The sequence below is a fragment of the Puma concolor genome, chromosome C1, assembly GCF_028749965.1.
Source record: "Puma concolor isolate L17-30 chromosome C1, mPumCon1.1.hap2, whole genome shotgun sequence".
In the NCBI taxonomy this organism is placed as follows: Eukaryota; Metazoa; Chordata; class Mammalia; order Carnivora; family Felidae; genus Puma; species Puma concolor.
Window position 1 is genome coordinate 107,348,822 of NC_141674.1, and position 21,388 is coordinate 107,370,209.

The following is a 21,388-nucleotide window of genomic DNA, read 5'->3' on the forward strand; positions in this document are numbered from 1 at the left end:
CCACCGCTGGGGCCACAGTCAGACTGGTGTGTGCCTTCTCTTCCCCTCTCCTAGGGGCGGGATTCACTGTGGGGTGGCGTGGCCCGTCTGGGCTACTTGCACACTGCCAGGCTTGTGGTGCTGGGGATCTGGCATATTAGCTGGGGTGGATCGGCAAGGTGCATGGGGGTGGGAGGGGCAGGCTCAGCTTGCTTTTCCTCCGGAGATCCGCTTCGGAAGGGGCCCCTCTTCTGTGGGCCTCTCGTCTGCGCTTGGCTCCAGAGACTCTGTTCTGCTAGAACCGTCTTCTGGCGGTTTTCTGGGTTATTTAGGCAGGTGTAGGTGGAATCTAAGTGATCAGCAGGAGGTGCGGTGAGCCCAGCGTCCTCCTGTGCCGCCATCTTCCCAGGATCTCTCTGCCCTGCCAGTTCCAAACCTGCAGTTAACCTAACTCCCATTTTCTCTGCTGCTCCTGCCAGGCTATTGAGTGTCAGCAGGTATCATATACTATGGTGTGTTAGCTGCTGCTGCACATTTGTGATGTGCAGCCTTATCTAAGCTCTGAAAACTGCCCAGCAGTCTGTTTTCTGGTTCCTGGTTGGTGCCCTTTGTCAGACCCTCAACAGGTATTTCACACTGTTTCTGCTTTTTTTCAAGTCTCCCTCCCTCCCCCATCTTCCTTTTAGATCACTTCACCTCTTCCTATGTTAAGGTGGTGGAGTAATTGAATAAACATTAGGAGTCCAGTCTGGAGAAGACTGTTTCCTTGAATAAATGACAGTGCAGACATTGAAAGGAAAAAAAATCACAAATCACCAAGGCTACATTTAGTGTGTTTATGTGGAAAAAGAGTGGTTTCCCCACAGGATTTTCATGCTTGTAGATGTTAGCATTGCAGACATCAAGAAGTTTTTTTATGTTAGGGAGTTAGAACTTTACAGGAAAGGGCTCCAGGCTTCATTGATTTTGAGAGACTAATACTGGGTAGAATATTCTTCCTTATTTTTAGCTTATCTCAGAGTGTAAAGACCTTTTTTCCTCTCCATCTGAGGGACCTGGTCGGCTTAGTCATAATTGTGGCTGGTTAAGGAGTTGGTTTTCTTTCTCCATAGGGGCCAATGGATATGAATTCTAAATTCCACTCTTCTGAAAGGAAAGCAGTAGATCACAGACTATTCAAATGCAGTTTGCTGGGCCTCATCGGCTAGAAGTTTTGACTCCCTGGGTGTGGGGTGGAGTCCAAGAATTTGCCTCAGCCAATTCTGATGCAGCTCATCCTAGGACCCCTTTATAGAACATTGACATAGTTATGTCTTCACTTATTTTTTATCTCCTTTTTGCCTCAGAAGTGTGAGGTGCCCTGTTCCCTTTCAAGACTGATTTCTCTGTATGTGCTTTTGATTCCATTTTGTCCTTCTTCTCAGTCCTTGGGCCAGCAGTGAATCCCTCTCTCTGGTACTGACTGTCTCACAGTCTCCTTCCCCTTGGCTTATAGATATTATTCATCTGGTAAATTTTTATTTAGTTTCCAGCATACGGTTTAATTGCCTTCTTTGCTGCTTCTCTCCTCCTGTCTATTCTTCTCTTTACCACCCTACGTCTTGAAGGGATCTTTCTTTTCCACACTGATTTTTAATAATAATTACAACCACCATAACAACAAGTGGTAAATAAGAATAGCCACTAACATATGCTCATTGATTACTATGTACTGGACACTTTTCTCTCGGGTTTCTTTTTTTTAAGTTTATTTATTTATTTTGAGAGAGAGCACACACCTGCACGTGCACGTGTGTGGGTGAGAAGGAGAGAGAGAGAGAGAGAGAGAGAGAGAGAGAATCACAAGCAGGCTCTGCACTGCCAAGCATGGAGCCTGATACTGGGCTTGAACTCATGAACCATGAGATTGTGACCTGAGCTGAAACCAAGAGTCAGATGCTTGACTGACTGAGCCACCCAGGTGCCGCTGGACCAGACACTCTTCTAATTGCTTTACATATATTGACTTTGTAGCTGATATTCCACATTTCAGTTATAAAATATTAGGACCTGATTCTGGACTGTTTATTCAGTTATATTGATCTGCATTATGTACTCTTATCCCAATACCCTACCATTTTATTTACTATAACTTTATTAACTACGTTTTATGTTCATGCCCATTACTTACTGGAATTCTTTTTGGTTCTGGAACACCACTTTCTTCTGCTTCTCTCCTTGCTTTGATTCATCTTTATCAATGTGCTTCACTGGGTTTTCTTTTCTGCTTACTTCAACTCCATTTATGCTCATTAGAGCTTGCCTCCAGCTTGCTTTTCCTGCTACAGTTCCCAATACTCTCTTTTTGCCCTACATGCGTGAGCCAGAGACACCTGCTCTTTGGTCCCCAGCATACTATTTCCTTGATAACTTTGCATGGAGTTCCCCTTCTCTGCTGTAAAGTCTGGCAGTATTGCAACAGTGGATTTGTCCCAGCTCTGTGCCTCAGAGTACCTGCTGATTTAAGACCTTCAACACTTGGAATGCTCAAGCTTTGTAGATAAGGACCAAGCAGCAGCCAGGAAAGCTGCTCTGGGATAGTTCATCCACGGGGTAGAACACACAGGGCAAAGGAATCAGAGAGCATAGGAGTAGGTAGTGGGACAGGGAATTCTGGGTGTTGGGGGCAGTGGCTATAAGATCTTTGTCTTTTAAAGAGTGTAACACTGTGGGTGGTTGTTTCTAATTAGTCCACAGTGAACTTCAAATGAGGCATACCCTAAGGAGGACAAGGTCAGAAATGCCACCCCCTGGAATGGAACTTAATGAGGACTATTAAATGTGATGAGATAAATAAATGTGAGGACATGAGTTATCTGCAGCAGGGAACCTCCCTTGGAAATTGTTTCTAAGTGTGTTGCTGATGAGTGAGGGTATTTCTCAAGTGTCCCTCAAGGACATTAAGTATCCTTGTATTGAGGGCAAGAAAAGGGGAGTCAGGATTATTATTAGTTGGTGTGTCTTCCGCAGTGCCCAGAAGAGGGAGCTGTTCTGGTTTGAGGTATCTGTATAGTTGGACCTTGAACAACACAGGTTTGGACTGCACTGCTCCACTTATGTGTGCATTTTTTGGGATAAATATAGTACAGTACTATTAAATATATTTTCTCTTTTTAATGATTTTGTTAACATTTTCTCTAGCTTACTTTATTGTAAGAATGTTGTTATATAATACATATACAAAATATGTGTTATTTGAATGTTTATGTTATTGGTAAGGCTTCCGGTCAACAGTAGGCTGTTAGTAATTAAATTTTTGGATGAGCCAGAACTTATCTGCATATTTTCAGCTGTGCTTATTGGGGGGAGGTCAGCGTGCCTAACCTGCTTGTGGTTCAGGGGTTAACTGTAGTTGTTTAAAGAGAAATATTACTAGCGTGGAAGATGTGTTTGTCAGACAGATCTGGTTCTCAAACCTGGCTCTACTAATGTAAGGAACTCACTTCACCTTTCCTTTTTAATAAAATGAATATAAAAAACCTCTAGTCATAAGGTTGTAATGAGAATGAAACTAAGCAATAAATAATATATTTAATAATACATATAAAACACATACTTTAATATTCCCAGCTCACATGGTACTCAATAAAGACGTTAATTTCGTACTCTTTTCCCTTTTAGGGAAAATTGTTAAAATCACCAGGTTACCATAACACGATAGGGCAACCTTTTGAGAATAAAACTCTTTTGCTCTTGAGCTCATTTAACAACCTCTGATAATCTCTTAAATGAATCTATCCAGTGGGAGGGGATATCCTGTGGTGGACAACTGTTTCCTGTTCGCAATGCATGTGTATTTTGTAGTTAGTGAATTAGATCCTTAAGGCTTTGTTTAGTATGAATCTGTCTCTCAGAGCTTGGTTACATCTGAGTGTACAGAAAAAAAAAAATCAACTTTCTTCATCTTCAGAAGTGAGGTCCAGACTCTGGACAAGGTATTGAGACCCTATTAGATACTGCCTGAAACAATTACCTCACCCTTTTCTACCCTTTAGATTCTGTGGTTCTAACAAAGAGAAGAGAGACACATGAAAAATGGGCTTAGCTATACAACTAGGCATTTGCGTGAAATTTGTTTTCTCTTACTAGAATAATGTTTTTGCTCCTGAACTCTTGAAATTTGGAAGAGGCAAAGAATAAGGTTGGGCTGTTGCCTGGAAAAGGGGTCTGGGTTTGGCCATCATTCTTGTAGGCTCAGGTAGGATGCGCTCATGTTGCAGAGTTGATTAGACTCAGGAAAGCTGTTTCTTTGTAACTAAACTCACCAGGGACTGAAGTATGAAAACCAGAATGTCAAGAGGGAACCAGAAAGTCAGAAATGCACTGCCAGAAACACTAGGTGTCTATATTAGTGAATGGATAGTGAATGCTTTCTCTTTTTGGGAAAATTACAGGAAACCAAAATTTGCAGACAGCTCCCTGCTGAATTTCAAGTTGAGCCAGAAAGTTGGTTGTATGATTCAGATGATGAATATCATCAGGCACTGATGTACTGATACATGTATTTCAACAGCTGGGACATGCTGGAGCAGATACGTCTGTGGGCTAGCTTGTCAGAGTACTTTCTTTCTTGAGCAGACCTTGATGGGCATTCTAACACTGATCTTTGGGCCCTCCTTTTTCTTGTGAAATAATTTGAGGTTTACAAGTTAAGTGTAGGGAGGGAATAATATAATCAACATTGTCTTCCTGAAGAAAACTTTTGACTTTGTTATTCTTTTTTTTTAATTGAAAAGCAATTAGGTTTTTTAAGTTGGAAGCAAGTTTTATTCTTTCTTTTTTCTTTTTCTCTTTCTTTCTTTCTTTCTTTCAAGTTTCTATTTATTTATTTATTTGTTTAATATAACTTATTGTCAAATTGTCTTACATACACCCAGTGCTCATCCCAACAAGTGCCCTCCTTAATGCCCATCACCCACTTTACCTTCTCCCCCACCCCCTATCAATCCTCAGTTTGTTCTCAAGTTTCTACTTAAATTCTAGTTAGTTGTCATATAGTGTAATATTGGTTTCAGGAGTAGAATTCAGTGATTCATCACTTACATACAACACCCAGTGCTCATCAGGAATGCCTTCCTCAACACCCATCACCCTTCTCTCCAGAGATAACCACTATCCTGAATTTGGTGTTTCACATTCCCAAAAGGATTTTTATATTTACCAATTATGTACTAACCACAAACAATATATGGGATTGTTATATATGTTGTAAAGCTAAGTAAATGGTATACTATACACATATGTTTTACAACTATTTCACTCAATATTCTACTTTGGGGACTTGTCCATGTTGATACATATATCAAGTAGAAGCAGAAAACTTTTCCCTTCTTCCCTTCTAGGTTCCTTGGCTGCCCTACTAACTAAATTGACAGAACACAGAGTAAGGTGAGAAAGATTTAATTTCATATGTATGGGAGCCCCATAAAAATATGAGACTCAAAAGCAGTCAGGCAGTTGAGGCTTATATACCTACCATCCTGAGCTAAGGAGCCGCAGGTCTGGGGCTTCAGCGGGGAGGAAGGCAATTCACAGGAAGATGAGAAGAACAAATATGCCGTGCAGATCAAGTCTTTTTGGTATAAGAAGTTATCTCTGGTAATAGCTGTCTCCTGGGACAGATTTCAGTTGGTAGTATGTAAGTATCTAGGAATTTGTCCATTCTGTCCTGATTGTTCAGTGTTGGCATATAATTTTTCAGTATTCTCTTATAATTGTTTGTATTTCTGGGGTGTTGGTTGTGATCTCTCCTCTTTCATTCATACTTTTATCTGCTTGGTTCCTCTCTTTTCTTTTTGAGAGGTTTGGCTAGGGGTTTATCAATTTTGTTTATTCTTTCAAAAAACCAGCTTTTAGTTTCATTGGTCTGTTCTGTGTTTTTTTTGTTTGTTTCTGTATTATTTATTTCTGCTCTAATTTTTATAATTTCCTTTCTTCTGCTTTGGGTTTTATTTGCTGCTCCTTTTCTAGCTCCTTTAGGTTGGAAAGTTCGGCTGTGTATTTAGGACCTTTCTTGCTTCTTGAGATAAGCCTGAATTGCAATGTGTTTTCCTCTTAGGATTGCCTTTGCTGCATCCCAAAGGGTTTGGATTGTTGTGTTTTCATTTTCATTTCCTTCCATGTATTTTTTAATTTGTTATTTAATTTCCTGGTTGACACATTCATTCTTTAGTAGGATGTTCTTTAACCTCCATGTTTTTGAGGGCTTTCCAAATTGTTTTCTTGTGGTTGATTTCAAGTTTCATAGGGTCGCGATCTGAAAATATGCATGGTATGATCTTGGTCTTTTTATAACTGTCGAGGGCTGATTTGTGACACAGTATGTGATCTGTTCTGGGGAATGTTCCATGTGCACTGGAGAAAATGTGTATTCTGCTGCTTTAGAATGAAATTTTCTGAATATATCTGTTAAGTACATTTGGACCAGTGTGTCATTCAAAACCATTGTTTTCTTGTTGATCTTCTGCTTAGATGATGATCTGTCCATTGTTGTAAGTGGGATATTAAAGTCTTCTATTATTATCAATTAATTTATTTGTGGTTAATTGATTTACATATTTGGGTGTTTTTCATGTTGGGGGCATAAATATTTACAAGTGTTAGGTCTTGATGTATAGACCCCTTAATTATGATATAATGCCCTTCTTTGTCTCTTGTTACAGATTTTGTTTTAAAATCTAGTTTGTCTGGGGCGCCTGGGTGGCGCAGTCGGTTAAGCGTCCGACTTCAGCCAGGTCACGATCTCGCGGTCCGTGAGTTCGAGCCCCACGTCAGGCTCTGGGCTGATGGCTCAGAGCCTGGAGCCTGTTTCCGATTCTGTGTCTCTCTCTCTCTCGGCCCCTCCCCCGTTCATGCTCTGTCTCTCTCTGTCCCAAAAAATAAATAAACGTTGAAAAAAAAAAAAAATTTAAAATCTAGTTTGTCTGATATAAGTATGGCTACTCCAGCTTTCTTTTGACTTTGGTCTCCATTAGCATGATCAATGGTTCTCCATTCCCTTACTTTCAGTATCAGTTATAGAATTTTTAAAATTCATCCTGACTATAGGTCTATGATCTCTGCAGCTAGGGTTTCTCTGGTGTCTTCTATGCTTTTTTTCAAACCCAGCTAGTAGTCTCATGACTGCTGTTCTAAATTCTTGTTCAGATATATTATATATTTGTTTGAGCAAGTCCCTGGCTGTGATTTCTTCTTGACCTCTCTTTTGGGGAGAATTCCTCTGTCTTGTCATTTGGCTATGTTTTTTTTTTGTTTGTTTGTTTTTTGTTTTTTTTTTTTTTTGTTTGTTTTTTGTTTTTTTGTCTTTGCATGTTTTAAAAGCTTGTTATGTGTCCTTCACCTGAGAGTACTACTATGTTAGAAAGGGGTCATACACTGTCTAGGGCCAGCACTCCAGGAAGTGTTTCTGGTGTATGCTGTGTGTGCTCTGCTGTTATGTTCTGGCTGCTCTTTCCCACTGGTCAGTCCTCTGCAGAGCTCCTCCTTATTTGCAGTGGTGAAATGTTTGGGACTTTAAGTAGGTGTGCTTTGATTTGTTTGTTGAAGTAATCCTGGGAAAAGAAAGAGGGAGTAGCTTGATTCCATTAGAAACAGGAACAGAAAAAAATCAAACAGGGAATCAAAAAACCATAAGGCTGATTCCAAGGAAAAATAAAGAAAAAAAAAAAGAGGAAAAAAAAGCAGAAGGAAAAAAGAAAAGGATAAAAAAGCCTGATTCAAAAAGAAAAAAAAAAAAAAGGAAGGAAATGACAAAAACCTAATTAGAGACTATGAACCTGATTCCAAAAGAAAAAAAGAAAATGGTAAAAATGAAAAAAAGAAAAAAAAGAAAAAAGTTTTCTGTTGGTGCCTGGGGGTGGTGGTGGCTGTGCTGGCTCAGTGTCAGTCTTGCCCCAATAAATAAACAGTTGCCAGGCATGGTAGGGAAGGGTTTGGTGTAAGTGGGTCCTACTTTACTGGGGGCTGCTGTGTTGATCCCACCGTGTTGGTGTTGGGGAGAAATGGCTCCACCCCAATCTCTAGTCATTAGCTGGGGACCTCAACCCCTGCTGTTCAGGCAGCCCTTGAGGATTAGTGGGGGAAGTCACCTCGCCCTGTGCCAAAACTGTCTTGCATTTCTCTTACATTTTTTCTTTGGTGCATGTGTGGGATTCAAAACCTAAAATCTTAAGGACCCGGCACTTGGTGCGCAGCTGGGATTCAAAATCCAAAGTGATAAGTGACCGGCATGGCATGGATCTACTCCCCTCCTCTGGAGTAGAGTCTCTCTGTCCTGCTGATGAAAGGCCTTTGGCTGGCACCTGCAGGGTCTTTTGTCCTTGGCGAGGCAATAAATCCTCTTCTAAGAGGAAGGGGACTGTTCTCTCCCTGTGCATCCCAGAGATTGCTACACCACACTATGCACTCTGGGGCTAGCTCCCTCCTCCCCAGGAGTGCACGCCATGGCTCCACTCCAGAGAAAATTGCACACTTCCAAAACTTCCAGGTTGGAGCTCCAAAATCTGTTTGCAAAAAAGAATTGGGACACTCAGTATTTCCAGCTCCCCGGTCCGTGGTCCAGAGAGGTTTTCCTCTTGTGCTAACTCGATGCTGCACTTTCTCAACCCCTCTCTTCTCTCCCTTTTGTGTCTCCACAGAAAGTGTTTCCTCCCCTCCACAGCTCCGGCATTTTCTCTTCCCCAATTCATGTCTATGCACTTTGCATCTGCCAAGCTGTCTCCCTCCAACTGTGGAGATCCTTCTGCTGCTCCACAAATCTATTTTCTGTGTGTTCCAAGTAATCTGACCTCAATACAGCTGTGTTTGAGGAATGAGAAAAACCCAAGGTCCCCTTACTTCTCCTTCATCTTAACTCTTCCTCCTGTGTTTCTTGTTTAAGACTTCAATCTACTTTGAAGTCATAAAAATACTGTCCTGTATTTTCTTTATTGTTTAAAAATTTTTGGCTTATCACACTTTAGGTCTTTATTTGGAACTGATTTTGTGTATGGCATATGAAATGGAGATATAATTTTTTTTTCACATGGAAAACCAATGATCTTGGCACTATTTGTTGAATGGTTTGTCTTTTCCCACCGAAATGCAGAGTCATTACTAATATAAGTCAAGTATGCATGGGTCTGTTTCTGGATCTTCCACTGTTCTATGTGTCTGTTCTTATAATAGTTCCACACTGTCCTGAATAATGTAACCTTGTAATATTTTGATATCTGATAAGATGACATTCCTTCTCCTTATTTAAAAATTGTCCTGGACATTTTTAATTCTTTGCTCTTCTATATAAATTTTAGAATTAGTCAAGTTTCACAAAAAGCCTTGTGGAGACTTTAAACAAAATCAACTTTATTGAGCTGTAGTTTTCATATGATAAAGTGCATATGTAATTTATGCACTGTGTAGAATAATTCCCATTACTTTTAGCTCCCTTGTGTTCCTCTTTCTAGCCAGTTATTAAGTTCATAAGTTCTCTCATTCTGAGTTAACCACTGACCTACGTTCTGTTTTTCTATTTGTTTTTAGTAACTTTCATATAAATGGAATCATATTGTATGTACTCTTTTGTGTTTAGCTTTTCTTTTTAAAGTTTTTATTTATTTTGAGAGAGTGCAAGCAGGGGAGGGGCAGAGAGAGAGAGGGAGAGAGGGAATCCCAAGCAGGCTCATTGCTGTGAGTGTGAAGCCCGTCATGGGGCTCAGTCCCACAAACCATGATATCGTGACTTGAGCCAAAACCAAGATTTGGACGCTTAACTGACTGAGCCACCCAGGTGCCCCTGTGTCTAGCTTTTTTTGATCAATATAATGTTTTTGAGGTTAATCCATATCATGTTTGTTAATTCTTTTTTCCTTCCTAAATAATGTTTCATTGTATGACAATACCACAATTTGTTTATCTATTCATTCGTTGGTGGACATTTGGGTTGTTTCAGGTTTTGGGCTGTTATTAAAGCTTTTATGAACATTCATGTAAAAATCTTCATGTGGACATACGTTTTAATTCCACCTAAGATCAGAGTTGATGGGTGATATAGTCAGGTATATTTTACCTTGTAAGAAATTGCCACACTATTTTCCAAAGTGACTGTGTCATTTTATTTTTTCACTTGTTATATCTACACTTGGTGTTGCCAGTATTTTTAATTTTGGCCATTCTAATGGGTGTACAATAGCATCTCATCATTCATTCGTTCATTCATTTTGAGAGACAGAATGTGAGCAGGGGAAAGACAGAGAGAGAAGGAGAGAGAGGATCCCAAGAAGGCTCTGTGTTGTCAGAGAGCCTGACTCAGGGCTCAATCTCATGAACTGTGAGATCATGACCTGAGCTGAAATCAAGAGTTGGATTCTTAACCAGCTTAACAGGTATCCCTCGTGATATTTTAAGATGTTGTTGACTAATAACATTGAACATATTTTTATGTGCTTATTGGCTATTTGTACATCTTTTTTTTTTTTTTGGTGAAATGTCCATTCAGATCTTTTGCTCATTCTTAAATCGAGTTGTTTATCATTAAATTTTAAAATTCTTTGTCTATTGTGGGTTGTTTGTGAAGGACAAGACCATGGAAAATAGCTATTTGAGTTAGTTTCTAGTTTGACTACCTGTGTGTGAGAAGTAAAACAAAGGAGAGATGAGACAGACTTTAGTATATGATCATCATAATTTGCTGTCAATTTTAATAATATCCAGTTATTTGAATCCAAAGACTTGAAACAAATATAGTCAAATCAAGGAGCAATATAGCAGTGGTAGATAGTCTTCCTTTCCATCTGGGCATAAATGATATTTTCCTACACAGAAAGACCAATGAACTACAAAAGTAGGTTGGAGACAGTATATTTCCATGCTATTGCTCTTCCTTTTTTAACCTGGAGCAAATCCTTAGAAGGAGGGGGCAAGAGCTTTATTGCTGAAACCAAGTTAGAGTCCACATTTGTATCCTTTAATCATGAAAATATCCATCCCTGCTCTTTAAGAAAGAATGCTTTTATTCACTGGTGAGGGAGAAGCTCCTAGTGCCACTTTTTAATGCCATTTGTTAGCTTATTGATTAAAGATTTACTCAAAAATAGGGTCTTGGTGGTTTTGATGGGCAAAGAAACTACCAACGCCGTGCTTTTCCTTTTAGGATCTTCTCCATTCCATCACCATCCAATGTGGGGAGCACCAAAAATTATGATCCATGTTTCTGTAAGAGAGGCTTTGGCTCCAGAACTGGTAATGCATTTCTAATACTTTATTCTTTAGGGGTGAAAGTTTGGCTTTGGCATCTTAAAATGACTAATGAGCTCTTGAAATGATATCTCAACTAAACTCCGTGCTCCTCATATGTTTTGTATTATTCTTTCAAATGTAGTCCCACACATAATTTGTTCAACTCAGTATTTCCTAACAAAGTGCTCACATATCCTACATTCTCTGAGGGAACCTTAATAACAAGGAATAGAGTACAGTTACATGTTTAGAAGAAGAAACAGATACACCCACTTTTAAAAGAAGTTTTATAATGAATTGCTTATCTGTAACAGTGCTGTATTTCTTAAATGGCTACTTGAATGAATTTCACTTCTATTTATTATTTATCCTTAGAATTGGCACGCTGCTCTTGGATATATTCATAGAGTGGTGTGCTGCTGTGGAAATTATGAGAACTTGGGCCGGTACTTCCCCCTGCACAGTTATCTCCTCCTCTTTTATAACAGTAGTCACCTTGTCTGTTATCCTCCTTACAAATTAACAATGTATTGGTAGTGTTGGATCTAGACTGTCCAAAAGAGGGTATCAATTGTCCAGAGCTACAATTCGAGGAGCTTTCTACTTGTCTACAACTGCTTCCTGATTGCCCTTCATTACAGTTTGATTCAATGAAGCCAGGTTCCCATGGACCTTGGCTCCATCCTTGGCTTTGTTGCATACATGTTCTTGATTGTCCATGAATACTCTCATATACATCAGGCCCACTACCTGATAGGCTGTAACACCTACTTCTTTCTTTTTGGCCGCACCCTGACCATTCCTGGCTATTTCTTCTTGATTGATTAGGGATTGAGCCCATATGGGGTCTGTTGTATTCATTATGAGTTCCACTTGAACTTGACCTATATCTCCCTTGTTGCTCATAGCTAGAACACTGACCAGATCTAGAACCACATTGTCCAGAGGTAGATGAGTGACATGAGCCATACCTATATTGCTCAGAGCTAGAACACTGACCAGATCTAGAACCACACTGCTCAGAGCTAGATGAGTGACATGGGCCAGACCCATATTGTTCAGAACTAGAACATTGACCTGAGCTAGATCTGTGTTGTCTACAGCTAGAAGATTGACCTGATCCAGACCAGTGTTGTCCAGAGCCAAAAGACTGACCTGATCCGGACCCATTCTGGCCATAGCTAGACGACTGACTAGATCCAGACCCATATTGCCCAAAGCCAGAAGACTGCCCTGACCCAGACTCATGGTAACCATATCGAGAGGACTGACCTGAGCCAGATCTATGTTGGCCATGGCTAGAAGACTGTCCTGATCCAGATGCATGTTGCCCGCAGCTTGATGACTGTCCTGAAGCAGAACCATATTGTCCATAGCTAGAGGATTGACTTGAGCCAGAACCATGTTGACCATGGCCATAAAACTGTCCTGATCCAGACCTGTGTTGACCATAGCTAGAAGATTGACCTGATTCATAGCCATGTTGCCCAAAGCCAGAAGACTGACCTGATCCAGACCCATGCTGGCCATAGCTTGAAGACTGACCAGTTCTGGACCCATGTTGCCCAAAGCCAGAAGACTGACCTGATCCAGACCCATGCTGGCCATAGCTAGAAGACTGACCAGTTCTGGACCCATGTTGCCCAAAGCCAGAAGACTGACCTGATCCAGATGTGTGTTGACCACAGCTTGATGACTGTCCAGAAGCAAAACCATGTTGTCCATAGCTAGAGGATTGACCATATCCAGATTCATACTGTGCAGAGCTTGATGACTGACCTAAGCCAGATCCATGCTCAGTGCCAGAAGACTCTCCTGAGCTATATTCATGTTGCCCAAAGCTAGAAGACTGACCTGATCTAGACCCATAATGCCCCAAACCAGAAGATTGGCCTGATCCAGACCCATGATAGCCATATCTAGAGGACTCACTTGAGCTAGATCTGTGTTGACCATAGCCAGAAGACTGTCCTGTTCCAGATGCATGTTGACCACATCTTGATGACTGTCCAGAAGCAGAACCATATTGTCCATAGCTAGAGGATTGACCTGATCCAGAACCATACTGACCATAGCCAGAAGACTGTCCTGATACAGACTCATGATGACCAAGGCTAGAAGATTGACCTGATCCAGACCTGTGTTGCCCAAAGCCAGAAGACTGGCCTGATCCAAACCCATGTTGGCTGTGGCTAGAAGACTGACCTGATCCGGACCCATGGTGCCCAAAGCCAGAAGACTGACCTGATCTGGACTCATGATGACCATATCTAGAGGACTGACTTGAGCCAGATCTGTGTTGACCATGGCTAGAAGACTGTCCTGATCCAGATGCATGTTGCCCACAGCTTGATGACTGTCCTGAAGCAGAACCATATTGTCCATAGCTAGAAGATTGACTTGAGCCAGAACCATGTTGACCATGGCCATAAAACTGTCCTGATCCAGACCTGTGTTGACCATAGCTAGAAGATTGACCTGATTCATAGCCATGTTGCCCAAAGCCAGAAGATCCAGATGCGGGTTGACCACAGCTTGATGACTGTCCAGAAGCAGAACCATGTTGTCCATAGCTAGAGGATTGACCATATCCAGATTCATGCTGTCCAGAGCTTGATGACTGACCTAAGCCAGATCCACGCTCAGTGCCAAAAGATTCTCCTGAGCTAGACTCATGTTGCCCAAAGCCAGAAGATTGACCTGATCCAGACCCATGATGGCCATACCTAGAGGACTGACTTGAGCCAGATCTGTGTTGGCCATAGCCAGAAGACTGGCCTGATCTGTGTTGGCTGTGGCTAGAAGATCGACTTGAGCCAGACCTATGTTGTCCATAGCTAGAAGACTCTCTTGACCCAGACCCATGTCTACTGTGGCTAGAAGATCGACTTCGGCGAGACCTATGTCGTTCATAGCTAGAAGACTCTCCTGAACCAGACCTATGTCGGCTATGGCTAGAAGACTCACCTGAGCCATACCCATAGTGTCCACAGCTTGATAACTGTCCTGAAGTAGAACTATTTTGTCCATAACTAGAGGATTGACCTAAGCCAGACCCATGTTGCCCAAAGCCAGAAGACTGACCTGAGCCAAATCTATGTTGTTCATAGCCAGAGGACTGACCTGATCCAGATCCATGTTGTCCACAGCTTGATGACTCACCTAAACTGGATCCTGAGCTAGACTCATGGTATTTCTGACTAGAAGATTGATTAGAACCAGATCCATATTTTCCATAATTAGAGGAATGGCCTGACCAAGACCCTTGATTTTGTCTTCCACAACTCCCTGGATAACCACCTGAGTTGGATTCATGGTATTTTTGCCTAGAAGGATAACTGGAGCCATAACCATATTGTCCATAGCTAGAAGACTGTCCAGATCCATGTTCTTCGTGACTGTGGTTAGAAGACTGTCCTAAGCCAGACCCATGGTGACCAGAGGCAGAAGACTGAACCGAGCCAGACCCATGCTTTTGTCTTCCATACCCTCCTGACTGATAACTAGAGCTGCTGCTATGTTTTCTCTGAGTAGAGGACTCATAGGAGCTTGAATGAGTTTTGCCATTGCTTATGGACTGGCCTGATTCAGACCCATATCCCTCATAACTTGAAGACTCTCTTGATTCAGAACCCTGTTTTTGTTGTCTACCAAGTCCCGATTGACCACTTGAATTGGATCTGTGTTGCCTCTGACCAGAAGAATGACTCTCAGATCTCTCTTGCTGATGAGAGCCATGCTTGTTTTTCTTACTATCCTTGAAGTGGCCTGAACTTGACTCTCTCCTTTCCCCAGAGCTTTGCCTGTGCTCTGAACTAGATAAGCCTCCTTGATGACCCATTCTTCTGGAGCTGGACCCAGGCCTGTGTTTAATCCTTCTTCTGGAGCCCCCAGAATAGGAATTACTCTCTTCTGTACTTGACCCTGAATGACCTTGCCTTCTGTCCTCCTCTTCTGTTTCATTCTGTTCCTCTTGGTACTGGTGACTGTGGTCTGTCTGCTTTGACCCTGAAGCTTGGCAGTAATCTTTGCCAATGATTTTATTACAAGCCTGAGCCAATTTGAATATCATCAGAAGGTACTCAGTAAAATCCACTTTCTTGTCATGATCTTGATCCAGATTTTGCATGATGATATCTACAGTGTCTGGATCATCTGGATTCTGTATAGGAACAAGGTACAAGGGACAGCTATGTCACTGTGGACAACACACACCCAGCAATCCATTTGAAAGAAGACTGTAGAAATGTGAATGCTTGGCTTACTTAGGTGGAGCTCAACCACCTAGTCCTTTAGGCTGGAGTGTTCTATCCTGAGCCGAAAGAAAGAAAGAAAGAAAGAAAGAAAGAAAGAAAGAAAGAAAGAAAGAAAGAAAGAAAGAAAGAAAGAAAGAAAGAAAGGAAGGAAGGAAGGGATACATAATAAGCAATGAAGTGAGAATTTTCTAGAAGTGGATGCAACTGAAAGATGTTAGTGAACAAGGAAATTGATTATATTTTGTGAGCAATAGGTTAAATATGAATGATTAACATAATTATATATGACTTTTCTTTATTTGCCTAGTTATTCATTAACTCATTCAAAACAAAGATTTTTTTGTACCTACTATCTGCTTAGCATTGAGTTAGCTGCAGGGGATGAAGCAGTGAAAAAGTTTGTTTTCTGCCAAAATGGAAATTAAAGTTTAGTGGCTCAGACACACAAACTTAAAATTACAGTGTATTGTGATAATGTTTTAGAGAGTACACCAGAGGGGAACCAGTGGGGGTTTAAGGAAGGTTAATGAGAGGAAGTAATGCCTTTTGAAGTATTAGTTGGACTTGGCCAAATGAAGGGGTAGGAAAGAAAGGAGAGGGGACACGAGTTTTCCAGGCAGAGGGAACAACAGAGCTGGAGGTTAGAGGACACATGGCTCATACAAGGAAGAAATTATGGATTGTTAAATTTTGAGTCTCAATAGTCAAGAGATACTGCTAGAGAAACAAATAGGGATAAGATCATGCCTTTTAAGTTATGTGAAGGAACTTTAGACTTTATTTATTTTAAAAGCTGAAGGATTTTGAATTGTGCCATAAAATGATTAGATTTGCATTTAAGGTTGAGATTGGGAGTAGAAGGTGGCCTGAGCCAAAGGACTAGCAATAGTGATGGAGAGAAATGGGCAGTTTTGAGAGACTGTTGATGAATTATATGGAGGGTGGAGGTGCTTGCTGAGAGAATGAGTTATGAATGGAACCAGATTTCTGCCTTGGGCAGAAGAGGAGAAAGTTTAGAGGGAAAATGATGAGTTTCATATCTGACATACTGAATTTAAGACACCCATAGGAATCCAAATAAGAAATATTTAGTAGGCAGTTGGATATAATGAATTGATGATCAGGAGCTAGATCTAAGCTCCCAAATATTTATTTTCAGAGCTGACATTTTAAGATGTTGGTCACCATGTTTTATGATTTAGGAGGAAGATGCTAACTTTCTGAACTCTGAGGCCTTATAGTGTCAGAATCTCAAAAATAGGCAGTCAGGTCAGTCAGGATGTTCTGGGATAAAGAAAGACAAAGGGAAGAAGATGCATTTCATCTACTTTTTCTGAGAACTATCTAATTTTTTTTATTCCATAAGAATCACATAGATAGGATATTATATAACCTATGGATTTTATCTGTTCAGTAGGATCACTTCCCTTGGTCCTGTTAATGGAAACAATTGTGGGTCAACTTTTGATCATATTTCAAGCCTTTACCAAACCCTAATCTCTATCACCAAGTAGAGAGTCCTGTAGGAGTCTGACAGATGTGACAAAAAGGTGGGAAGGAGTGAAGAAGAGAATTATAGCTGTTTTCAGTCCTGAGCTGGGTTCTTACCTTCAGAATTTGTTGAAACTCATTTTCCAAAAGTTCTTTCAGTTCTGCCTTATTCAATGTGTCACATTCCCCATCCTGGGTGGCATATTGGTAGAAAAGATCAATGACAGTGACAATGCCATGTAGGAGTTTAGGCATCTTTTTGTAAATTTAACCTAAAGGAAAAAAAAAAGGAGAGAGACCCACCTCTTATTACTCCTTTTTCTTGCTTAAATACATAAATAGTTACAATCATTTGTAGTATTTGTTCAGAATTAATTGGGCATGATTAATTTTATCCTGTTGAAATCAAGAACCAATCCAGAGTTGACAGACTTGTTCAAGCCATGTAGCAAGAGAGTGATGAAATTAGGAACAGAATATGTATCTCTTATTTTCATTCCTGAATGAATGTAGGAGTAATGGCTTTCTGTTTTGAGCTTCCTGCTTCTACCAAGGATAATTTTATGAACATTGCTCTGGAGCTATAGAAATCTTGGGTGTGCCGATCCACCTACTTCCTCAATTCCTCTCTAGGTGCCAGCCACCACTATGGAGGGACAGGTCCTTCACTCATGGCATGCCTGATTCCACCCAAGGGACACCAGTGACTAAGATAGACCCTCAAGACTTGTAGGTCAGAGGAAGTAGACAAGGTGAGCAACCACAGGCCTAGGTGGTAAAGAGCTGGGGGCAGCTGCTATTGGGCCCACTTCTGTTTTCATTCTCCAAACAGGGACCGACCCTCAGGCTTTGCTGATTATATAGCAGAGAGAAAAATCTCAGTAGTCCAGGAGCAACCTGTCTAGTGGATAATTAAGCCCCATGATCTTTAAGGAAATGACCCTGAAGAAAGAAGGTGCTATAATTCCCAGTCATCTCTTCATTTTCCTTCTCAGTAAAGTTAAAATTATATCAAAGTCCCCAATGTACATTAGAAAGAAGGCTGGTGTCCAGTGCCTCTTTGTCTTAGAGCACATACTGGATTTATGGCCCAAAGTACTCCTGTTCACTTACCTAGTTCACCAGAGGAACAAGTCGGATGGAGACTGGAATGGCTTACAGGGTGCTGCTAATTGGGGATAGTGGCCTTTTTATAGAGGGGATAATGGTCCATCTTAGGGAGGAGCTGTCCTGAGATGTCCTGATTCACCACAAATAAGCCCAGCTCCACCTCCGCCTCCATCTCCACCTTCCTGGTGATTGCCCTCTTACTTCCTTACATGCTCACCTGTGATTGTACTAGCAGTTCCCAAATCTGGGCTAGTATCAGCCCCACCTGCCAGAGTCTCTGGGCGATGCAGAAAGACCTTTGTGTATTCAACAAAGTATCTAGCATAATGCATCGATAGCCAATTATGTGGACTTTAATTGGAGTGAATGGAATGTGTGCAGGGACATCACTGACTGAATGTCCAACCCAACAATCATGGGACCTGATGTTTCAAAGGAACCTTAAGGATCATCCAGTCAAACTCCCATTTTGAGCTGAATTTTCTTATATGGATTTCCAACCAGAGTATCATCCAGGATATTATTACCCATGATATAACCATTCCTCTTGAATCAATAATGACTGCACAGGCCTTCTTGTCTCTTTACCTAACCCTATTTACCAGACCTTAGTGGCCATTCTCAATATAGCTTTCATTTTAACTACTGTTAACCTTAGGAAGAAATCCATGCTCTTTAGCAAGGTATCCCAGAAATAGCTACTGTTAATTATTTGGTGTATATTCTTTCTGATGTATGCATGTGTGTGTACACACACAGACACATACCCTGATGTATGTGTTTATTTTTTTTCTCAACGTTTTTTTTTTTTTAATTTATTTTTGGGACAGAGAGAGACAGAGCATGAACGGGGGAGGGGCAGAGAGAGAGGGAGACACAGAATCGGAAACAGGCTCCAGGCTCTGAGCCATCAGCCCAGAGCCTGACGCGGGGCTCGAACTCACAGACCGCGAGATCGTGACCTGGCTGAAGTCGGACGCTTAACCGACTGCGCCACCCAGGCACCCCATGTGATGTATGTGTTTATATCACTTCTAGACTATGAGCTCCTTGAGATCAGGGGATGGGCATTATTATCACCTGTGTCACCTGGAGACTCAGCACATTTCTTGGCACAAAGAAGTCCCCAGTAAATGTTTGTTGAATTGAATTGAAAGAGGAGTGAGGGTCATGACTGTAGTGCTCTGCATTGATCAACTTCCACTTTTTCACAGGATTGGGGGCTGCCCTCTCTCTTGCTATCTTCACCTCAGAGGACATGATTTCACCTAAATACAAACTGAGTCCTAGGGCGCCTGAGTGGCTCAGTCGGTTGGGCGTCTGACTTCGGCGCAGGTCATGATCTCACGGTTCATGAGTTCGAGCCCCTCATCCAGCTCTGGGCTGACAGCTCAGAGCCTGGACCCTGCTTCAGATTCTATGTCTCCCTCTGTCTGCCCCTCCACTGTTTGCACTCTGTCTTTCATATTGTCTCAAAAATAAATACACCTTAAAAAAAATTTAAACTGAGTCCTAGGATTGGGAATCAACACATGCCTTCTGCTTATCCCTGCGACCTTGCTCTGCATTTCATCCTTTCTGAACTATGCGTATAACATGGATGTCACTGAAGCTGGGTGAAGTCACATGGACTTAAAACTTATGCAATACAATCATCAGGATTTGGGAAGGAGTGGTAGCAACTGTTGGTAAATGATAAATTATGTGATTCCAAATTCAACCATTATGATGCTCTGTGTTTTCTTCTAGGAGCTACCCAGAGGGCTGCACGGTCAGGATCCATGCTGTGGCCGCGTTTCTTCTGGATGCCTGATTTGGGCCACGTTGTCATGATTCCATCAGAGGAGTGAGCCTTTTGCAGGTGTGACTAAGACTGTGGGGGTGCAGGGGAGGTGGAGTTTGCTGAGTGAAGACTAATTTTCTGCAGGAGCCAGTGTTTGCCACAGAGGGACAAGGGGGTTGCTGGTGGAGACTAATCCAGGTGAATCATGCTTTCAGTGCCAGTGTTCTCCTAAATGAGGGGTCAGCAAACTTTTCCCGTAAAGAGCCAGATAGTATATATTTTAGGCTGTGTGGGCCAGACAGTCTTTTGCAGCTACCCAGCTGTGCTCTGGTAGTATGAAAGCATCCACAGATGATATTTAAATGAATGAGCATGCCTGTGTTTAGTAAAACTTATTTATTGACACTGACTTATTGACAATTTAAATTTCATAATTTCACAGGTCACAATTTTTTCCAGCCACTTAAAAATGTAGAAAACATTTTTAGCTTGTGGCCCATACAAAAAGTTGGTGACACACTGCATATGGCATTCCTGACCCTCGTTTATATTTGCTTGTCAGGAAGATTCCCCAGGAGAGGAGTCTCAGAGTGAAGAAGAGGGCTGGGAAGGGTGGGACATCAGAACCACGAGTTCCCTTGAGTGAGAAAAGTGTGCATGTCTGTTTGTGAATGTCAGCGTGTGTGGTGGTAGGGAAAGGGACCAGAACAGGGCACCGTTGGGTACTAATAAAAGGGAGGTACCTTTTGACTTGATGTAAGGAAGAAATTTTTAACATCTGCATTGACTAAAAGTGCAATGAGCTTTTTGCAATGTAACTTAATTCATTGCTAGGGGCATTAAAGGAATTGTCATGTATCATATAAGCAGTTTTAGTCCTTTTGGGGCTATATATTCTGAATACCCTCCGACATCACCAACCAGAGTTGTGTTGAGCTTTATTTCCTGGTTCGTGTGATGAAAACAAGAGGCATATTGAATGTGCATTTTGGCCTCTTTGCTCCCTTTTGAGCATTACTAATGTAAGAGTTGGACTAGGTTATCACAAACATCCTTTCCCACACAGAGAGTCATGATTTTACCAGAGCATGTGCTCCACAGTGAAAGGGTGGGCATGAAGATTTCCCCTCATGAATTTGGTTCACGGTTTTCCCTTTGGAGATGACAGGGTTCAGGAGAAGAGGTTTCTTATGGTATGTGTCATGTTTTAGGTTTTTCAGTACCTCCACATTTTGGCAGAAGAAAGAGAATTATGGTCCCCTTTATACCAAGCACAGTGCTTTGCATGCTTACATTCATCATTTTATTAATCCCCACAACAAGTATATGATGTAGGTATTATTACCTCCATTTTGCAGATGATAAAACAGGCTCAGAGAAGATATCTAACTTGTTTTAAGTCACTTAGCTATTAAGTGGAGAAGACAGGATTCAAACTCAAATCTGCTTCTTCCTAGGAATAGCCAGGGAGTAGGGGACTATTTGTGTCTTAGAAAAGGAAGGGTTTGGAGGCATC

At 41.4% G+C, this 21,388-nt stretch overlaps 1 protein-coding gene and 1 long non-coding RNA gene across 3 annotated transcripts in view; one reads left to right on the plus strand and one right to left on the minus strand.

The window, feature by feature from the left end:
• Positions 1-21,388, plus strand: part of LOC147578358 (uncharacterized) — a 121,328-nt gene that overhangs the window by 10,578 nt on the left and 89,362 nt on the right. For both annotated transcript variants that reach the window (XR_015254247.1, XR_015254246.1), the window contains exons 3-4: positions 5,361-5,406; positions 19,839-19,950. This is a non-coding gene — a long non-coding RNA (uncharacterized LOC147578358). The remainder of the gene's footprint in view (positions 1-5,360; positions 5,407-19,838; positions 19,951-21,388) is intronic.
• LOC147578359 (uncharacterized) lies at positions 10,660-18,187 on the minus strand. The gene is made up of 3 exons (XM_086718250.1): positions 18,093-18,187; positions 17,097-17,251; positions 10,660-15,394 (listed from the first exon to the last, which is right to left on the minus strand). Exons 2-3 carry the CDS (start codon positions 17,232-17,234, stop codon positions 11,594-11,596), a joined length of 3,939 nt encoding a protein of 1,312 aa, XP_086574376.1. The 5' UTR covers positions 17,235-17,251; positions 18,093-18,187; the 3' UTR covers positions 10,660-11,593.

What these genes read in the sequence shown, in the direction of transcription:
- LOC147578359 (XM_086718250.1), bottom strand. Translation starts at nt 17,234, where the DNA reads ATGCCTAAACTCCTACATGGCATTGTCACTGTCATTGATCTTTTCTAC. An exon ending in AGTTTCAACAAATTCTGAAG is followed by an intron (nt 15,395 to 17,096) that starts GTAAGAACCCAG and finishes GTTCCTATACAG; the next exon opens with AATCCAGATGATCCAGACAC.